Below are 14,259 nucleotides of genomic sequence, written 5' to 3' on the forward strand. Positions count from 1 at the left end.
TAACTGCTACAGTAACGCCAGTTCAACACAGACACATGTCGAAACTAGTAAAGCCAGTCATCTGTATTATCTATGTAACGAGAAAACATTTATTGCAGACAGCTTATGGATTCGGCCGGCGTCGTTTTCGAATATAATAGGACAGAAGCTGATGAAGAGGATTCGACACAATTACTGTAAACAAAAATAACAACAGCGACAGCAGCTGTTTGTAGAAAAGTCTTTTTCTAAGGTATTATGAATGAATAACATCAGAATCCATTGTGTGTACAGGGTAAACTGTGTTATCTTCGACTGTTAAGTGTTCTTTTAACTTGATATTGTTGTCGTTGATGTTATTGTGGTCCCTATGATCATAGCTTTTGACGTTGCCCCGCTGTTCCGAGTCATTTCTGGGCATGCAATTACTGCTCTCGCAGACGCCCAAACGAAAATGACAATATAATTGTTGCTTTTTGTTGGCGTGTGTGTACAACATCAGCTGCTCAGCCTGTCCATGTCCTTGCATGTGAGACCGATCCCTCCATTTTGGCCTTTAAGCGCCTATTACTGCCGCTTTGTTTTGTCGTAGAGCCAGATTGTACGGGTGAATTTTTCGCTATCGTTCACTTCGTTCGGGAACCTTATAGAATAACAAAAGCAGATACGCAAAGATCTCCAGTTTAAGACAGAGACTACGTGGCCTGTTGCAGTGGCCGGCCAGATAATGTTTTTTTTTTTGTTTGCTTTTTCTTTTTCTATTCTTTTTTATTGCTATTCGATCAGTGGCCTTACGCTGCGTGGTACCTAGGTAGCTGGTCCATGGCTGGGCTGCCTGATTATCGGCACGATTTGTCACCGGGGTTCGCCTAATCACTTTGAGTCAGCTAATAGCACCGGCAATTTACCTAATCATCGCAGGAACGGATACAACAACGTGTCAATGTTACTAACACGATGAAACATGGAAGGATCGCGAATTTTACTGCCGTTTTTTTCGTATTGCCAAGCCAGCTCGCTGCTTCTCTGTTTATGTGGTTAATACGTTCTATTCGGGTGTGGGGTGGGGGTTTTCATTTTATTAGCGGCGAAAAATGCTGCGATTGTCAATATTACCGTAAAATGACAGTTGAAATCAATTGATTATAGCGGAATATTAGAAGATCACTGAAGTTGATCGATACATTATTTTTGTGTGTTGTGGCGTTTGTATACTGATCGTGCAACGGCACTATTTTAAGCCGAAAAAATGTACGCGGGCTCTATGTCTAATGTAAAAACCGACAACAAACAATGTAACGGCTGTATTAATTTTTTTCTTTGATATATATATATATTTTCACATATTATGCTAAATTCATCTGTCAAATTCTCCACACGTCGGGGGTGAGACCTCGAGCCAATCTTGTTGAAACAGTTATCGAACTAGGTCCCCTTAAGACTTGTGTCACCCCTTAGTGATGGAGGGGTAATCGCGCCCAGTTCAAAATCTGTCATCGTAATGACAACTTTGAGAGATCCAACAAGCCTTTCATAATCGATGTGTCTTGAGTGAAACAGCTCTCGTCCACTAGCCAAACTTGCATCAAACCCTTCATACTATGCATTTCGATGAAGTTCGCTTATCTGTAGCTCTTAATTTACGAGATATCTCTTACCACTGGGCATTCATTGCGCTGCTGTGAAATACGTGCGCATTTTTACAAAGGCTAGTAGTTATCCGTCAATGAAGTTATTGAAGGTCAACTAGTTGACACCGAAAACATAACAGTAAACTCTTCTAGCCAAGAATATTATATGAAGCGTCCGAGAAACGCTCGAATAATATACATAATGATAAGGTTATCATTTAATAGGTTCAGGACAATGTTCACGATAACTTCGATACGTTTCGTTCCTTGCGTCTTCAAAGATGCCTATAAAAGTCATACGTAAAAAGATAAACTATTATACCTTATCTATAGCTAAGAGACCAGTTTTAATAGCCGTATTAGTTCAGGTGAACGAGACAGAAATATAGTTTATCGGAAGGAAGAAATACGAACGAAAACTAGCAGTAAAGTGTAAGCCCCTTCGAACCTAGTTCAATGGGTCGAAAAGTCTTTTATTACTAACGTTTATTATATCGCCGAATGAATGTTTGTCATTCTTTCTACTAAACTTTACGTCTGTCAGACTTAAATTCTCTTTGTAAGATAATGGATGACAAAATTTAGGTGGAGTGTCAATTGACAGTGCCAACAGCTGTTGTTATAACTTTCGGCATTTTTTTTTTAACTTTCAACCGACACGGTTTTTACGGTAGACAGTAAATACGAAATGTAAGGGGCAATGTACATGCTGGTAACGAAATGATGCTGCGGGTGTAACATTGTATATTCTGTAAAGGCCATTTTATCAAAACATTCGATAAAAACATCTACTCACGCAGAAAGCCAGCCCATCATTCCCTAGCCATTCATCAAACCTAGCCATTCCTTAAGCTATGTCTGATCAATTATTTGTTTCTGAAAACAAAAACGTTACACCTAATGCACTTATCTGTGATTTTAAAAGCGCCTATTTCAGCCGGCACAACTTCCTGACTTCTTTTTTCTAAGACAAACAACCACACGTCAGTTTATCGGCGATTTCTAGCAGCCTGCCAAGCTTTGCTTTTCAAGTTGTAAGTTAATACTGGATGGTTCGAAATCTGAAAGAATTACTTAGTTAACATGTTTATGTTTACCTTACGCAATTTTTCCATTTTTGACCACTGCAAGCGATATACACTCACACGTCGTCTAGATTATCCCCAATCGTAAGGTACTACATTTTTGCTGGACAGAAATTTAATTTTAAACTACCTATTTTTCAAACGATATCGTTGCTTCTCTGTCTAATTACGTTTATTTGTGTAGTGTATTTTTAAATAGTGCCTTATTTCGGTAGCCTGGGCTTCCGGCAAGAGGTCGTCACGGTTATGCTGCAGACACTTGCCTCTTCGGTGTTTTAAGTCTTGCGACAATCATCACAAAAACATAGGCGTTTTTTATGCTTAAATTCCGTAACTTTTTAAGATCGACAGAATTGGCTATAAAACATATATTTCAATGAAAAATTAATTTAGAAAATCGATCAATCTTGGCCAAATGTATTTTTTTTTCTCTACGAAAGGTCAAAACGTTGTTTCAAACTATTACTATAGTTGAATAAAGCGAAGAAGATAGTTTTGTTGAAGTGAAATCAGAGGGATTCGTTATATTAGGAGGGATCTCTATGTGACGCTCCATCTTGTTCTCATAGCCAATAATGAATTTCAGTTTATCGAGTTCAGTTGCATCTGGCCTTGAGAATGTTGTACAGTTGTAGAACCTAACTATTTTTTTTCATTGCTTTCATGGATTAAGTTGATTTACGCACATATAGAACATAGAAATCGTTTGATTATATACACTTAGCAATTTACTGACTGTTTTGTGTTTATTTATACGTTCGACCCATAGCTCAGCTCTAATAAACATACTTAGCAATGTAATTATGTATGCCTCTAAATAACAGTCACAATTTGCATTCTAATACATATATACATATGTTTTACTATAGATATATTCTGTAGTGGCAATGTAGTATTCGTTTCGGCCTCTACTGTTAGCTTCAGGACTAAATCCTTAGTCCGATATTACAATATTGAACGCCATAGCAATAACTGGGTCCTTTAGCTTTTGTTTTCTTGACAACGACATTTTCTTAAGTCACAATCGCTCCCATATACTGGCCAGATGAGGGCGCGGCCACAGAGAAATTTACAATTAAACAAACGCAGTCAAGCGAATTTGGTCATTTAAGTGATTCTGTGTTACGATAAGCTGTGCTCTACAACCTTCATTTCTATTAAAATCGTCGACGAAGAATAGATTCGTTTCACAGTAAAAGACGCTTGACAGCCTCTACTCGTAGCATTATCACAACAAGCCTCACTATTTAGGTATATACATATACATGTATATACGTACAAATTGATGGATCCACGGTGTTCCTTGATGTCAGTCGGCTAGTAAATAAATAACGGGTAAATATCGGCCTGACGGTAATGTTCCAGTCCTCCTTGGTGCGTCCTTCTAACAGCATTTCTGTCTGGACGCTGTGATTAGTTAGCGGTAAAAAGTGGCGTAGCGGCCTTATAGTATTAGGAAAAAAAAACTGATTCGAACCCGTCTATATTGAATCGACGAAAAAGTGCGCCAACTGTGCTGATACGACGCTCAAAGCAGATAAGATATATAAAAAAAAAATCTGTAAAATAACGTATTCTTCACATCCCTAAAGCATTACTAAGTGACTGTAGCCCTTAGAGATGAGTGTCGAAAGATTTGGAATAATTCGAGGTACTTTTTGGATTAACTTCTAATAACTAAACTGTTATACTGTTTTATTAACATCGTCAAAAAAAAAAATGGCACAAATCGTAGTTTACATACACGGTCACGATAAATCAATCATTGTCTACTTCTTGGATGCTATGAAGTTATCGCATTGCACAGAATTACTCTAGATATGAGTGAATCGATTTAATAAATTCAAATTCTTAAACGCTCTTTCCGTTGCGTTTGTAGAAACTCAATGGTTTTGTCAGGTCCACACCGAGAGCATTATCAATTTATTTTGTTACAGTATTCGAAGGTCTGCCGTTCGACGCATTTGATTGTTCGCTAGTAATCCATAGGCGAGTACCAACAACGCGGCCATTATTTCGAAATGTTATCACAAGTGCGCTCATCGTTGCCACAGTTACTGATACTGTTTCTCTTGCTCTCATTTTCTCTACCGGTAAAATTAGACGAAGTGCCATTGAATTGACCACTTGTCGTCTAGAAACGTAACCGTAGAGTAATACGACAAAAAGGGCTTGGAACGCAGGCAGAAAATAGTAAATTCGGACCGTCTGATAACTGATTTTTGCCTCTGCTCGCTACCGCCGTGTGATTTCACTTTTAAGCTCTATATAAAAATCTATTCTCCGTAGAAAATAACTAGCTTATACCAATATCCATAGAGAATAAAAGCCTCTCTCTACTGACGCATTCGTGATTCGCCATTCATAGTATAACTAGTTGGAGGCCTTTTAAATGCCACCACCCATTAAGCCTTGGTAACAAAATACAGGTCCAATATTCCATATATGAATAAGCAATTACCAATGCAATTGTACGTATTATATGATTATGAGACGCTAGTAATTCTATCATTGCTTCGCCCCCATTTGGCGGTTTGCTTTTTGGTTCCTATAATATGAAGGTGGAAAGCGAGGTCTTTGAGAAGGACTCCTTTGTACCTTGATCGACTAGTACGTCTAGCTTAGGACGCTAGGAAATGAAGTTTTATGAAGTTGCTTTAGGCAAAGATCGATATTATTACTAGCTGGTCTCGTTCGCTGTTGCGTGCCGTCATGCCAGAGAATTGTCCTATTGAATATACACAAAATCGCCACGTATCGAGAAATTACGGTCGGCGATCTCCGAAACGAAAGGGGCACGGAGCCAACAGTTTGCGCTGATTTACCCGCTTTACTAGAAATATTTCGCTATAGGTCTCTATGTACCGATACGTATTTTCTTGACCTCGCTGCTAAAAGCCAAATCAATACAATAAATTATCCAGTTCTAAAGAAGAAATCAACTATAGATTGGGTCTATAACGCTTCACATTGCAAAAGCATGCGAACTGCACAGTATTTACATTAAAGAAAAAAAGCTGACTATGACGCCCACATCTGCCAACTTGGGTAAACTCTTCGCTACAAGCGTTCGTTACGTCTGTATTGTTTCTCTGAAGTGCAGGGTTCTGCAAGGAAGCTTGACGTGCACGGGCAACACTGACCCCCCGCCCCTCAAAGCAGAGAGAGATAATTATGGCTAGTAAATGATATAGTAAGACATTCATTTTATTCTACTCTATTTAAACGCCTTGCGTAATATCCATGCGTGGCATAAATCAGCCCATTGTGAGGATAAGCAAACTGATTTTATTCCCTATTGCTAATAGAACAGTGAGGCTTTTCAAGTTGAGGACTATCTAGGAACTTGACGTTTGGTAAGAAGTGACGTGGAGGGATGGGTGAAAGTGGCTCAAATTGAGTATTAGCTCATCATGCCGCGATGATTGTCGGAGCGTATCTTTGTTACGAAGATGTCAATTAAGCCTAATAGATGTTTTGTTGTTGCTGACAACAAGGTAATAGGCGCAATGTTATTTCGGACTGCGTCCCCTTAGGCTACGGTCTTCGACGTAACGATGATTATGATCACAAGGACATTCAATGAATTATGCGCCAATGAAAGCAATGGCTCAAATTATCAGTCGCTGTGCGTGTCTATTAAAATTTGCAAACTGTGAGACCGTCGTCGATCGAGTTTCGTTTTCGAGTTATTTTTCGGCTATCTTAATCCACGAAAACATTGCCTGTAAACAAACATTTCGACCGGTCAGATTATCAGCGACGCTCGTATACAGAGACAATTGATGATAGTGAATTGTGATAAGCACCCATTTTTAATGCGTACAGGAAAACTTCAATGGGTATTTTCCTTGGGTGTGAGCAGTAGTCAACAAAACGGACGGCCAAATCTGCTCGGAAAGTCCTGTTTAAGGAAAACTAATAACATAAAATGCCCAAATATCATTCTCGTTATGGTCTCTCGATGCGGTACGGGTTCAATTGACGGTAACGAAATGTGTTAAGAATTCTACAACTATTTCAATAACAGCATTTTATTGTTAATGGAAAAAAAAATGCGTGGAAATGTGAAAAAGAAACGTGCGTATCGTCATAGTCCTTACAAAACTTACACTTTGTAAGTAAATTGCATTAACGTTCCAAAGCTATTCGCTTTCATTATGTCCACGAATATTTTTAAAGCTTCATATAAAGAGAAAAATTTTTTTAGAAGATGCATCTTCTGTTTTAGAACTCTATTTTATGCAGCTTATTATTGCGAAGCATAGGCGAAACTTTGACGTTGGCCTATCTTACGCGTCTAGTCGCTGTCCAGATAAATAGGAGCAAAAATACACCTTGGAGCAAAAATATACAAAGAGGAACCGTGTTTTGATAGTGATCAGGATTTAGAGATCGCTACAAAAATTTAAAGTAATCAACTGATCAGTATGCGCTGAGAAGATCACACCCCTCTCAAGGCTAAGGAATATTGAGAACATAGTCAATTAAAATCAATACTATACTGAAACATCGTTTACCAGTGGCCAAAACAAAAAACAACAGAAAATCACATTAGAAGAAAATCAAGAGAAGTTTTACCTAATCGGGTGCTTTCCTTATTGTAGGACCTGCTCGAATGCATTACTATGAAATCGAGACAGAGCATATAGGATGATTTTAGCGATGGGACATTATCAGAGTATATTTTACTAAGTCTAAATATGCTTTAGCTAATTTGACAATAAAAAACCACACCACTCTTTTATTATTTCTTGTATCTGTCACCCTTCAGGAATACGGTGTATCCCCGTAACGGGCTATTTAACAGGACAACATGTATGTATAAATAAGTAAAAAAAGCTTGCAATCAGATTAAGGCTAGACTAAATCAGTAATGTGAACTGTATGAGGATCATGAAAGAAAGATCCTCAACTAATTAAGCTGCTATATATTTCATATCCTTTTGCTTGGCAGATCTCGACAACCCGCATGCACCCAGCACAGCATCATGCGAGTCCATCTGGCACAATCTGCAGCCAGCTGCTTCCTCGCGACAATATTGCTATTGCCTTGTAGCTGGGCAGGACCTCAGTCACAACAGCTCTCCCATGAGTTCAAGCGGTTGCAACAGAATGGAGTGCAGACCCCTCATATATTGTTCGTTGTTCCGGAAGCTCCTCAAGCGGCGGAAGGTGGTCTCGATTCTCAAGATGTATCCGAAGAAGTGGCCTCCTCAGAAGAGCGTGGACCCGTTAGAGATTTATCTGAACCTCATTTCGTTGGTGATACAGAACCAGAACACAGTCACTTCCGACCAGTGCGTTTCCAGGAGCCGGTTCCCGGGCATGTCCTTCAGGAAGAGTCGCCTGGCCCATTGCCAGAGCAGGGTCCTCCGTATATCCAGGAGCCTCCAGGCTTTGACTCGCAGTATGTCCCACAGAGGCCAATTCCTCATTTGATACCTTCAGTTCATGGTGGACAAGTACCTCACGGAAAAAGTGTTATTCTGGATTTTACGCCAAAAAAAGAAAGCCCAAATCTAGGCGCACATACAGGCCCATATCCAAATCCTCATCCCAACCATAATATACAGAAGGGCGCTAATCAACCAGCTCCAGGCCAAGACTTTGTTATCTTGCGCATCTTTAATGATTCTAGTCAATCAGAGGTGAATCGTCCAGTAGACTGGAATATTTCTGAAACTATTGAAGCACCAATTTTTCGGGAATCATCAAATCCTGTAGAGTTAATCCCAAACCTGACCGATGACGCTTCACAGCAGCCTGAGCAAAACAATATAACTGCTTACTCTGGCGAAGCCCCACCTAAGGAAGTTCAACTTATCGCTAACTCTGAGATCAGGGGGCCACGTCTTGTCCTGCCCATAGCTGAGATAACTGAATCAGCCGACATCGTAGGTGGTTCATCTGCCGACGCAGATAAGGGCTCATCTTCAGGTGGGGATCTCCCCGCATCGGATTCAATATCATCAGAATCCACTGAGCAACCTGCTTCTAAGAACGACTCCCCGCTCCGAAATAAGACTCTTATGATTTCCATCGCCACCGAAGCTTCCACAACCACAACAGTCTCAACACCTGCATTTTCCACCAGAAATGTAACGGAAGTGTCTGTGGAACAAACTTCCTCATTACCTTCTTCGCAGTCAGAGATGTTTTCAATGGTACCCGACACTTTGAGCTCAAGCCTGTCGCCCTCGAGTAAGTCCGACAAAATTGTCGTCTACATGTCAAATGGACCCTTCGACATTCTCCAATTTCCTTCAGCACAGAATTACACGGAAACTAAACAAATCGCCACAGAAAAAGATCGACACAAAGAAATATCGTCAATGATGGGCGAGAAACCGACGAGTACCTCAGAGGATTCGTCTAGCGTAACCGTTTTCGAAAGTCCTTCGGAGTTGGAGCCAGTTGTAGTACAATGGTCTGAGGGATTTCCTGATCATGTTTCGAGCTTAACTTCCAAGGTCCCTGTTCCTACATCCGCGACCACTGCCAGTCCTATTGTGGAAGTCGAAAAACTAAGCAGTACCTCAGTACGAGTTCAACTACCCAAAGGGAACCTATCTATTGGCTTGAGTTTGGACAGTGATGCTGAACCCACTCCAACCTCTGCCCACCCATCGCTGAAAACAGAGTCCACTACTAATTCGTCAACAACTTTAACTGAAGCAACGGTACCCCTGACAACAGAGCTAGAAATCTCGGTGAGCCGGTCACCAGGAGTTACGGACCAGGAAGATATTCAAATTCTGACATCAGATGCTGCACCCACAACGATTGGCACCATGGCTGATACAGTCTCACTCGGTCAATCTAACAAGGAGCCAAGCATAATTTTGAGCAGTTCCACTGAGCCTACTACTGCCTCGTTTACAACTCTTGCATCGACAACCGAGGTTTCTCTTAGTACAGAAGCGCCTCAAACGACAGAGACGCCCCCCACTAGCTCGATTGCAACAACAGAAGCTCCAACTACAACAGACGTTTCTGCAACTACGACAGCCGTTCCTACGACGACTACGGAAATCTTTATGATTACACAGTTACCCACTACCACTCAGTCGCCTACATCCTCGCAAGCCCCCAAAATGAGTATAATGACTACTGCACCCACAATCAGCATAACGACAACACCTGCTCCTATCACGACGAACACAACGACTACGACCAAACGGCTGCCAACAACGAGAAAAAGTAAGGAAGACATTCCACATCCTACTTCTCCTTTACCCACTTTAACTCTTGACGAAGACCCCGCCCCGAATCCTACTGACCCCAACAAGCCAATGTCATTCCCGGTGAATGTAGCCGATTCCGCTAACGACCCCGTATTTGATTACGACACAATAATGAGCCAGGCAAGTTCGACCACGCCCGTAATCAGTGCATTCTCAACGTTGCCATCCCCGGCTTACGTCCCGACGGAAAGCACTATCGAAACAAGCTCTCCTGAAGTAACTGCTAATGAAATCGGTAATGATACCGCATTTATTTCAGAAACAACGGCTGAGCCTCCAGTATTTGATACTTCCAGCCCGCCATCAGTCGCTCATCGAGGTCAGAGGCCGATAGGCGCATCCAATTCACCGTTCCCCACGGACGGCCCTCCGAAGTATTACGAACTACCAACGGACAGGGATAAACCTTCGACGTTCCCCACGCAGACAATTCGTACCCGTAATGGCCAAATGAAGGGTATCGTCTTTAAGACATCTAGTGGTATCCGAGTAAATTCGTTTCTTGGGATTCCATATGCACAGCCGCCGATAAATGGGATGCGTTTCGAAAGACCAATGGAGTTTCCACCATGGACCGGCGTATTTGAGGCTAAAAAGATGCCAAAATCCTGTCCTCAACCGAGTATGCAGCTGAACGGATTCGTTGGAGTCAACATGAGCGAGACAAGTGAGGACTGCCTTTATCTCAACATTTGGAGTCCGTTCTGCGACGGATCGAAGAAATGCCGTTCCCGACCGGTCGTAGTGTATATTCACGGCGGCGGATTCGTGTACGGCGGCGTGAACTGGCCAATCTTTGATGGAGCGGAGCTTGCTGGGAAAGGCGACATTGTCGTAGTGACCGTCAACTACCGACTGGGAGCTTTAGGGTTCCTGTACATTCCATCAAACGGAGGTCGGCCGGAACGCGCCAATATGGGTTTGTATGATCAACACCTGGCTTTGCGCTGGGTGAAATCGAACATTAAGGCATTCGGAGGCGATCACAGCAAGATCACTGTGATGGGCCAGGATGCTGGCGCCGCGTCTGTTGGGTATCATATTCTAACGCCAAGGAGTACGGGGTTATTTAAGCGGGCTGTCATGCAATCAGGAAGCCCTTTTAGTTTCGTATTGCGAAACACCAAGGATCAAGGCGAAACGCTATTCCGTTCGTTGGCTAGCTACACCGATTGTTTGCTCATGCATGGTAACTCATCACTGCGATACGATGATGTATTAACCTGCATGAAGAAACTGCCATTTGAAAGCATCATTACGGCTTCGGAAAAGTTCAACGGTAAGGGCGCTAACTCGTTCTTTCCAATTCTCGGCGAAGAGTTCATTCCGATGAATCCTAAGGACTCACTGTTGCTCAAGCGTTTTAGTAATGTCGACCTTCTGGTGAGCACCGCAAAACTGGAAGGTGCCTTTTTTCTACAGCATTTCCTATCGCCATTTACTAATATCGCCGACGCAGACAGCATTAAACCGGAAGAAATTATCTTTTATCTCCGCGTATTTCTCAGGTAGGTTTCGCGGATCTAACCAAATGTATATGTTATATAATTGGCAAAGCGATTTTAATGATCGGTACAGGATCCCTATCTAATATTGTTAAGAAGCGTAAGTGTCACCCACGTTGTTATTTGAGACTTTAATCTATTGTTTTTATACATCATTGATTATATGGCAAGAAAAAGTAGAGCTTTTTGACCTGTGAGAAAGAAGTATGAGAAAAAGCCAATCAATAACATGACATCAATATGTTTCGTAGTGCTCTTCTTGGCGGTAAACCCACAGCGTCTCTTAACCAGTATACTCAGAACACCGAGCCAAAAACCCGCTCTGAGAAGGTCGACTTTCTCCGAAATATTTCGGCGGTTATTGGCGATTACCCGTTTGTCTGTGCCACGACCGAATTCGGCACTGAATATGCCAATTTACGTCACAATGGTAATATATCTAATATTAATCAATATGGAATGCATACTAGCGGAAAATAAACAACATACATGTATTACTGTAATCAGATAACATAGATGGCAGTTAATTTCAGTTTTGACGCCGGAGTCCATATTTAAGTATGGCCTACGAAGGAATACTTTTGCAGAAAAGCGCTAGATTTTTGACCTGTTCCTTCAAGGGACACTTCCGACTGCTTTATAGTCCATAGCTAGCTAGGATTAAAAGGAGTGGCCATTTATACACAACTGTTTTTTCTGCTTTATGTACGGTACACTATAATTCCAGTTTACCATATGCAGTTTGATCATCGGCCTTGGTTCCTGCTGCACCCAACATGGTTTTCAGCGACCCATTTTGACGACGTCATGTTCTGGTTGGGAGCGATGTATAAACTTAAGGAGCGCTCGAGGAGCGACGAGCGTGTCGCTGATGAGCTTACGGCCATACTAACTAGTTTCGCAAATAAGGGGTATGCATCTTGTCCGAAAAATTCGAGAATCACTCACTCGAACATACGAGACCCAATCTTATCTGTTTGTTTCCATCCACTGAACATATTCAACAACGTAATTAAAACCTAGTATACCAATATAGTATAAGGTAAAATGTCAAAATCTGCCAAATAATCAAGCTGATTTGATTTGTTAGTGATAAAGGTTTTCTGTTAAAAAAAAGACCCTTCAAAAAAGAACAGATACAGCATGATTCTATACAATGGTCTCATGTAGTGCTTTTGCACACGAAAACGTTATTCGCTGATTCTCAGTTTATGTGAACTTCCAGAACACCTCAAACTCTTGGCAAGTTAACATGGCCACGCATCAATCAGGGCGGATATTTCATGAACGTTGCGTCCGAGTTCACCGAACTTTTGCGTACGCCTCCAGCTGATTGCAACTACTGGACGCGACATTTTCCTCAATATTAAACCTCTAATAAATATATCTAATCGAGGACGAGAGGTCTAGCGATTACGAACTATACTAAAGTAATATTGATCAATTGCCCAAAAGACAACCTCGTGCTGCCAGTGCAGACACAACGAATACATCCGCGATTATCCTATGTTCCCGTACCAAGCACGCAGTAACAGGATTCGTGTTGTTCAAAGTCTTGACAAGTTGAGTTTGTGCCGTTATCAAAACGTGTCGCGCACGTTACGACAAGATTGCTGTGGTGAAAAGAACACGGCTTGAGGAGAATCTGTCTGCTTCGATATGCCTCAAGACTTTAATCGCGAACTCATTCACAGTATCCAGACCTCACCGCAGTCGTACCGATAACCCAGGGTGTTCGGCAAACTCTAATCCGGATTGCCTTTGTGCCTTCTGCATCACATATAGCCATCACCCTGCTTTGTTTTCATCACACGTCTGAACACAGATAGCTCTCTTACTTAAATCGTTTATTTTTCATCGACATCACCCCTATATCCCTATATACTCGCTTCAGTGTGCTTGCCACCTTTGCAGACGTGACGCTGGGTTTCGCTATGACAACCCCATTTCAGCGTGCAGAGCCTAGTCTCAACACGTAATCTTGGTAGTGCCATGTGCCCAAATCGGATTGTGCACGCTGAACCGTTTAACAGGATTCCGCCATCGTTCTCTCTCTTTTCGCTAGGGAACTTGGACTTCATCCTTGCGACCCATACTAAACCATACAGATATATGAAGTTAGCTCTCTTTTTATATTTATTTTATGCAGTGCCAGAAAAACAGTGATTGTGTACATAATGTGACTATATACAATATAGATACATATGAAAATGATAGTAAACAATGGTGGTGCTAATGACCATGTTAATGATTAATAATATTTAAAAGAATATGATGGTAGGCCAATACGAGAAAAAAAGGAAAAGTCATGTTGATATGTTGTTAACAGCAAGATACAAATAAAAATTATTTATACATCGTTGTCAAAAAAAAAGGTCGATTTCGATTTTTATTTAGTAGAAACTGTAATGTCAAAGAGGGAGCAAAACTGTTACACGGGCAGCTTTATTACAGGTTTAGCTACCAATAATAATCGCAGATTTTTCTGCAGAGATATAGTTTTAATGCCTAGTCTAGCTAGTTCGACAAATATAGCAACATGGTTCGCTATGTAAATATAGATGGTATTGACTTCACACTGAAAGGTGATCGATTAAAGGTTTAATTCATGAAATAATGTTTAAATGCTTTACTAGCTCGAAATATTTATCCCAGCTCTTTAAAAGCTGTACCTAAAAAAAAACAAAAAAGAAGGTCCATTACCGATTAAAGAACGAATCACAAGCATAACATTATCAGCATTTACTGAAGGTATAACAGTACAACAAATCTCATTTAATTAGGCTCTATCTTATTTGTGTCGTTCTAAAAT

The 14,259-nt window shown here is 41.2% G+C and overlaps 1 protein-coding gene across 4 annotated transcripts in view; it reads left to right on the plus strand.

The window, feature by feature from the left end:
- LOC111250396 (uncharacterized) overlaps positions 1-13,821 on the plus strand; it is a 28,145-nt gene extending 14,324 nt beyond the window's left edge. For 2 of the 4 annotated variants that reach the window (XM_022805602.2, XM_086985930.1), the window contains exons 2-5: positions 7,653-11,450; positions 11,699-11,877; positions 12,175-12,358; positions 12,673-13,821. In XM_022805602.2, the coding sequence (XP_022661337.2) occupies positions 7,653-11,450; positions 11,699-11,877; positions 12,175-12,358; positions 12,673-12,817 (4,306 nt within the window). In that variant the 3' untranslated portion in view covers positions 12,818-13,821. Of the gene's footprint in view, positions 1-7,652; positions 11,451-11,698; positions 11,878-12,174; positions 12,359-12,655 lie in introns of all 4 variants that reach the window. The other 2 variants (XM_086985931.1, XM_086985929.1) reach the window with 2 other exon arrangements.
- The last annotated feature ends 438 nt before the right edge of the window (positions 13,822-14,259 follow it).

The sequence above is a fragment of the Varroa destructor genome, unplaced genomic scaffold (genome assembly GCF_002443255.2).
Source record: "Varroa destructor unplaced genomic scaffold, Vdes_3.0 BEIS01000004.1, whole genome shotgun sequence".
Lineage (NCBI taxonomy): Eukaryota > Metazoa > Arthropoda > Arachnida > Mesostigmata > Varroidae > Varroa > Varroa destructor.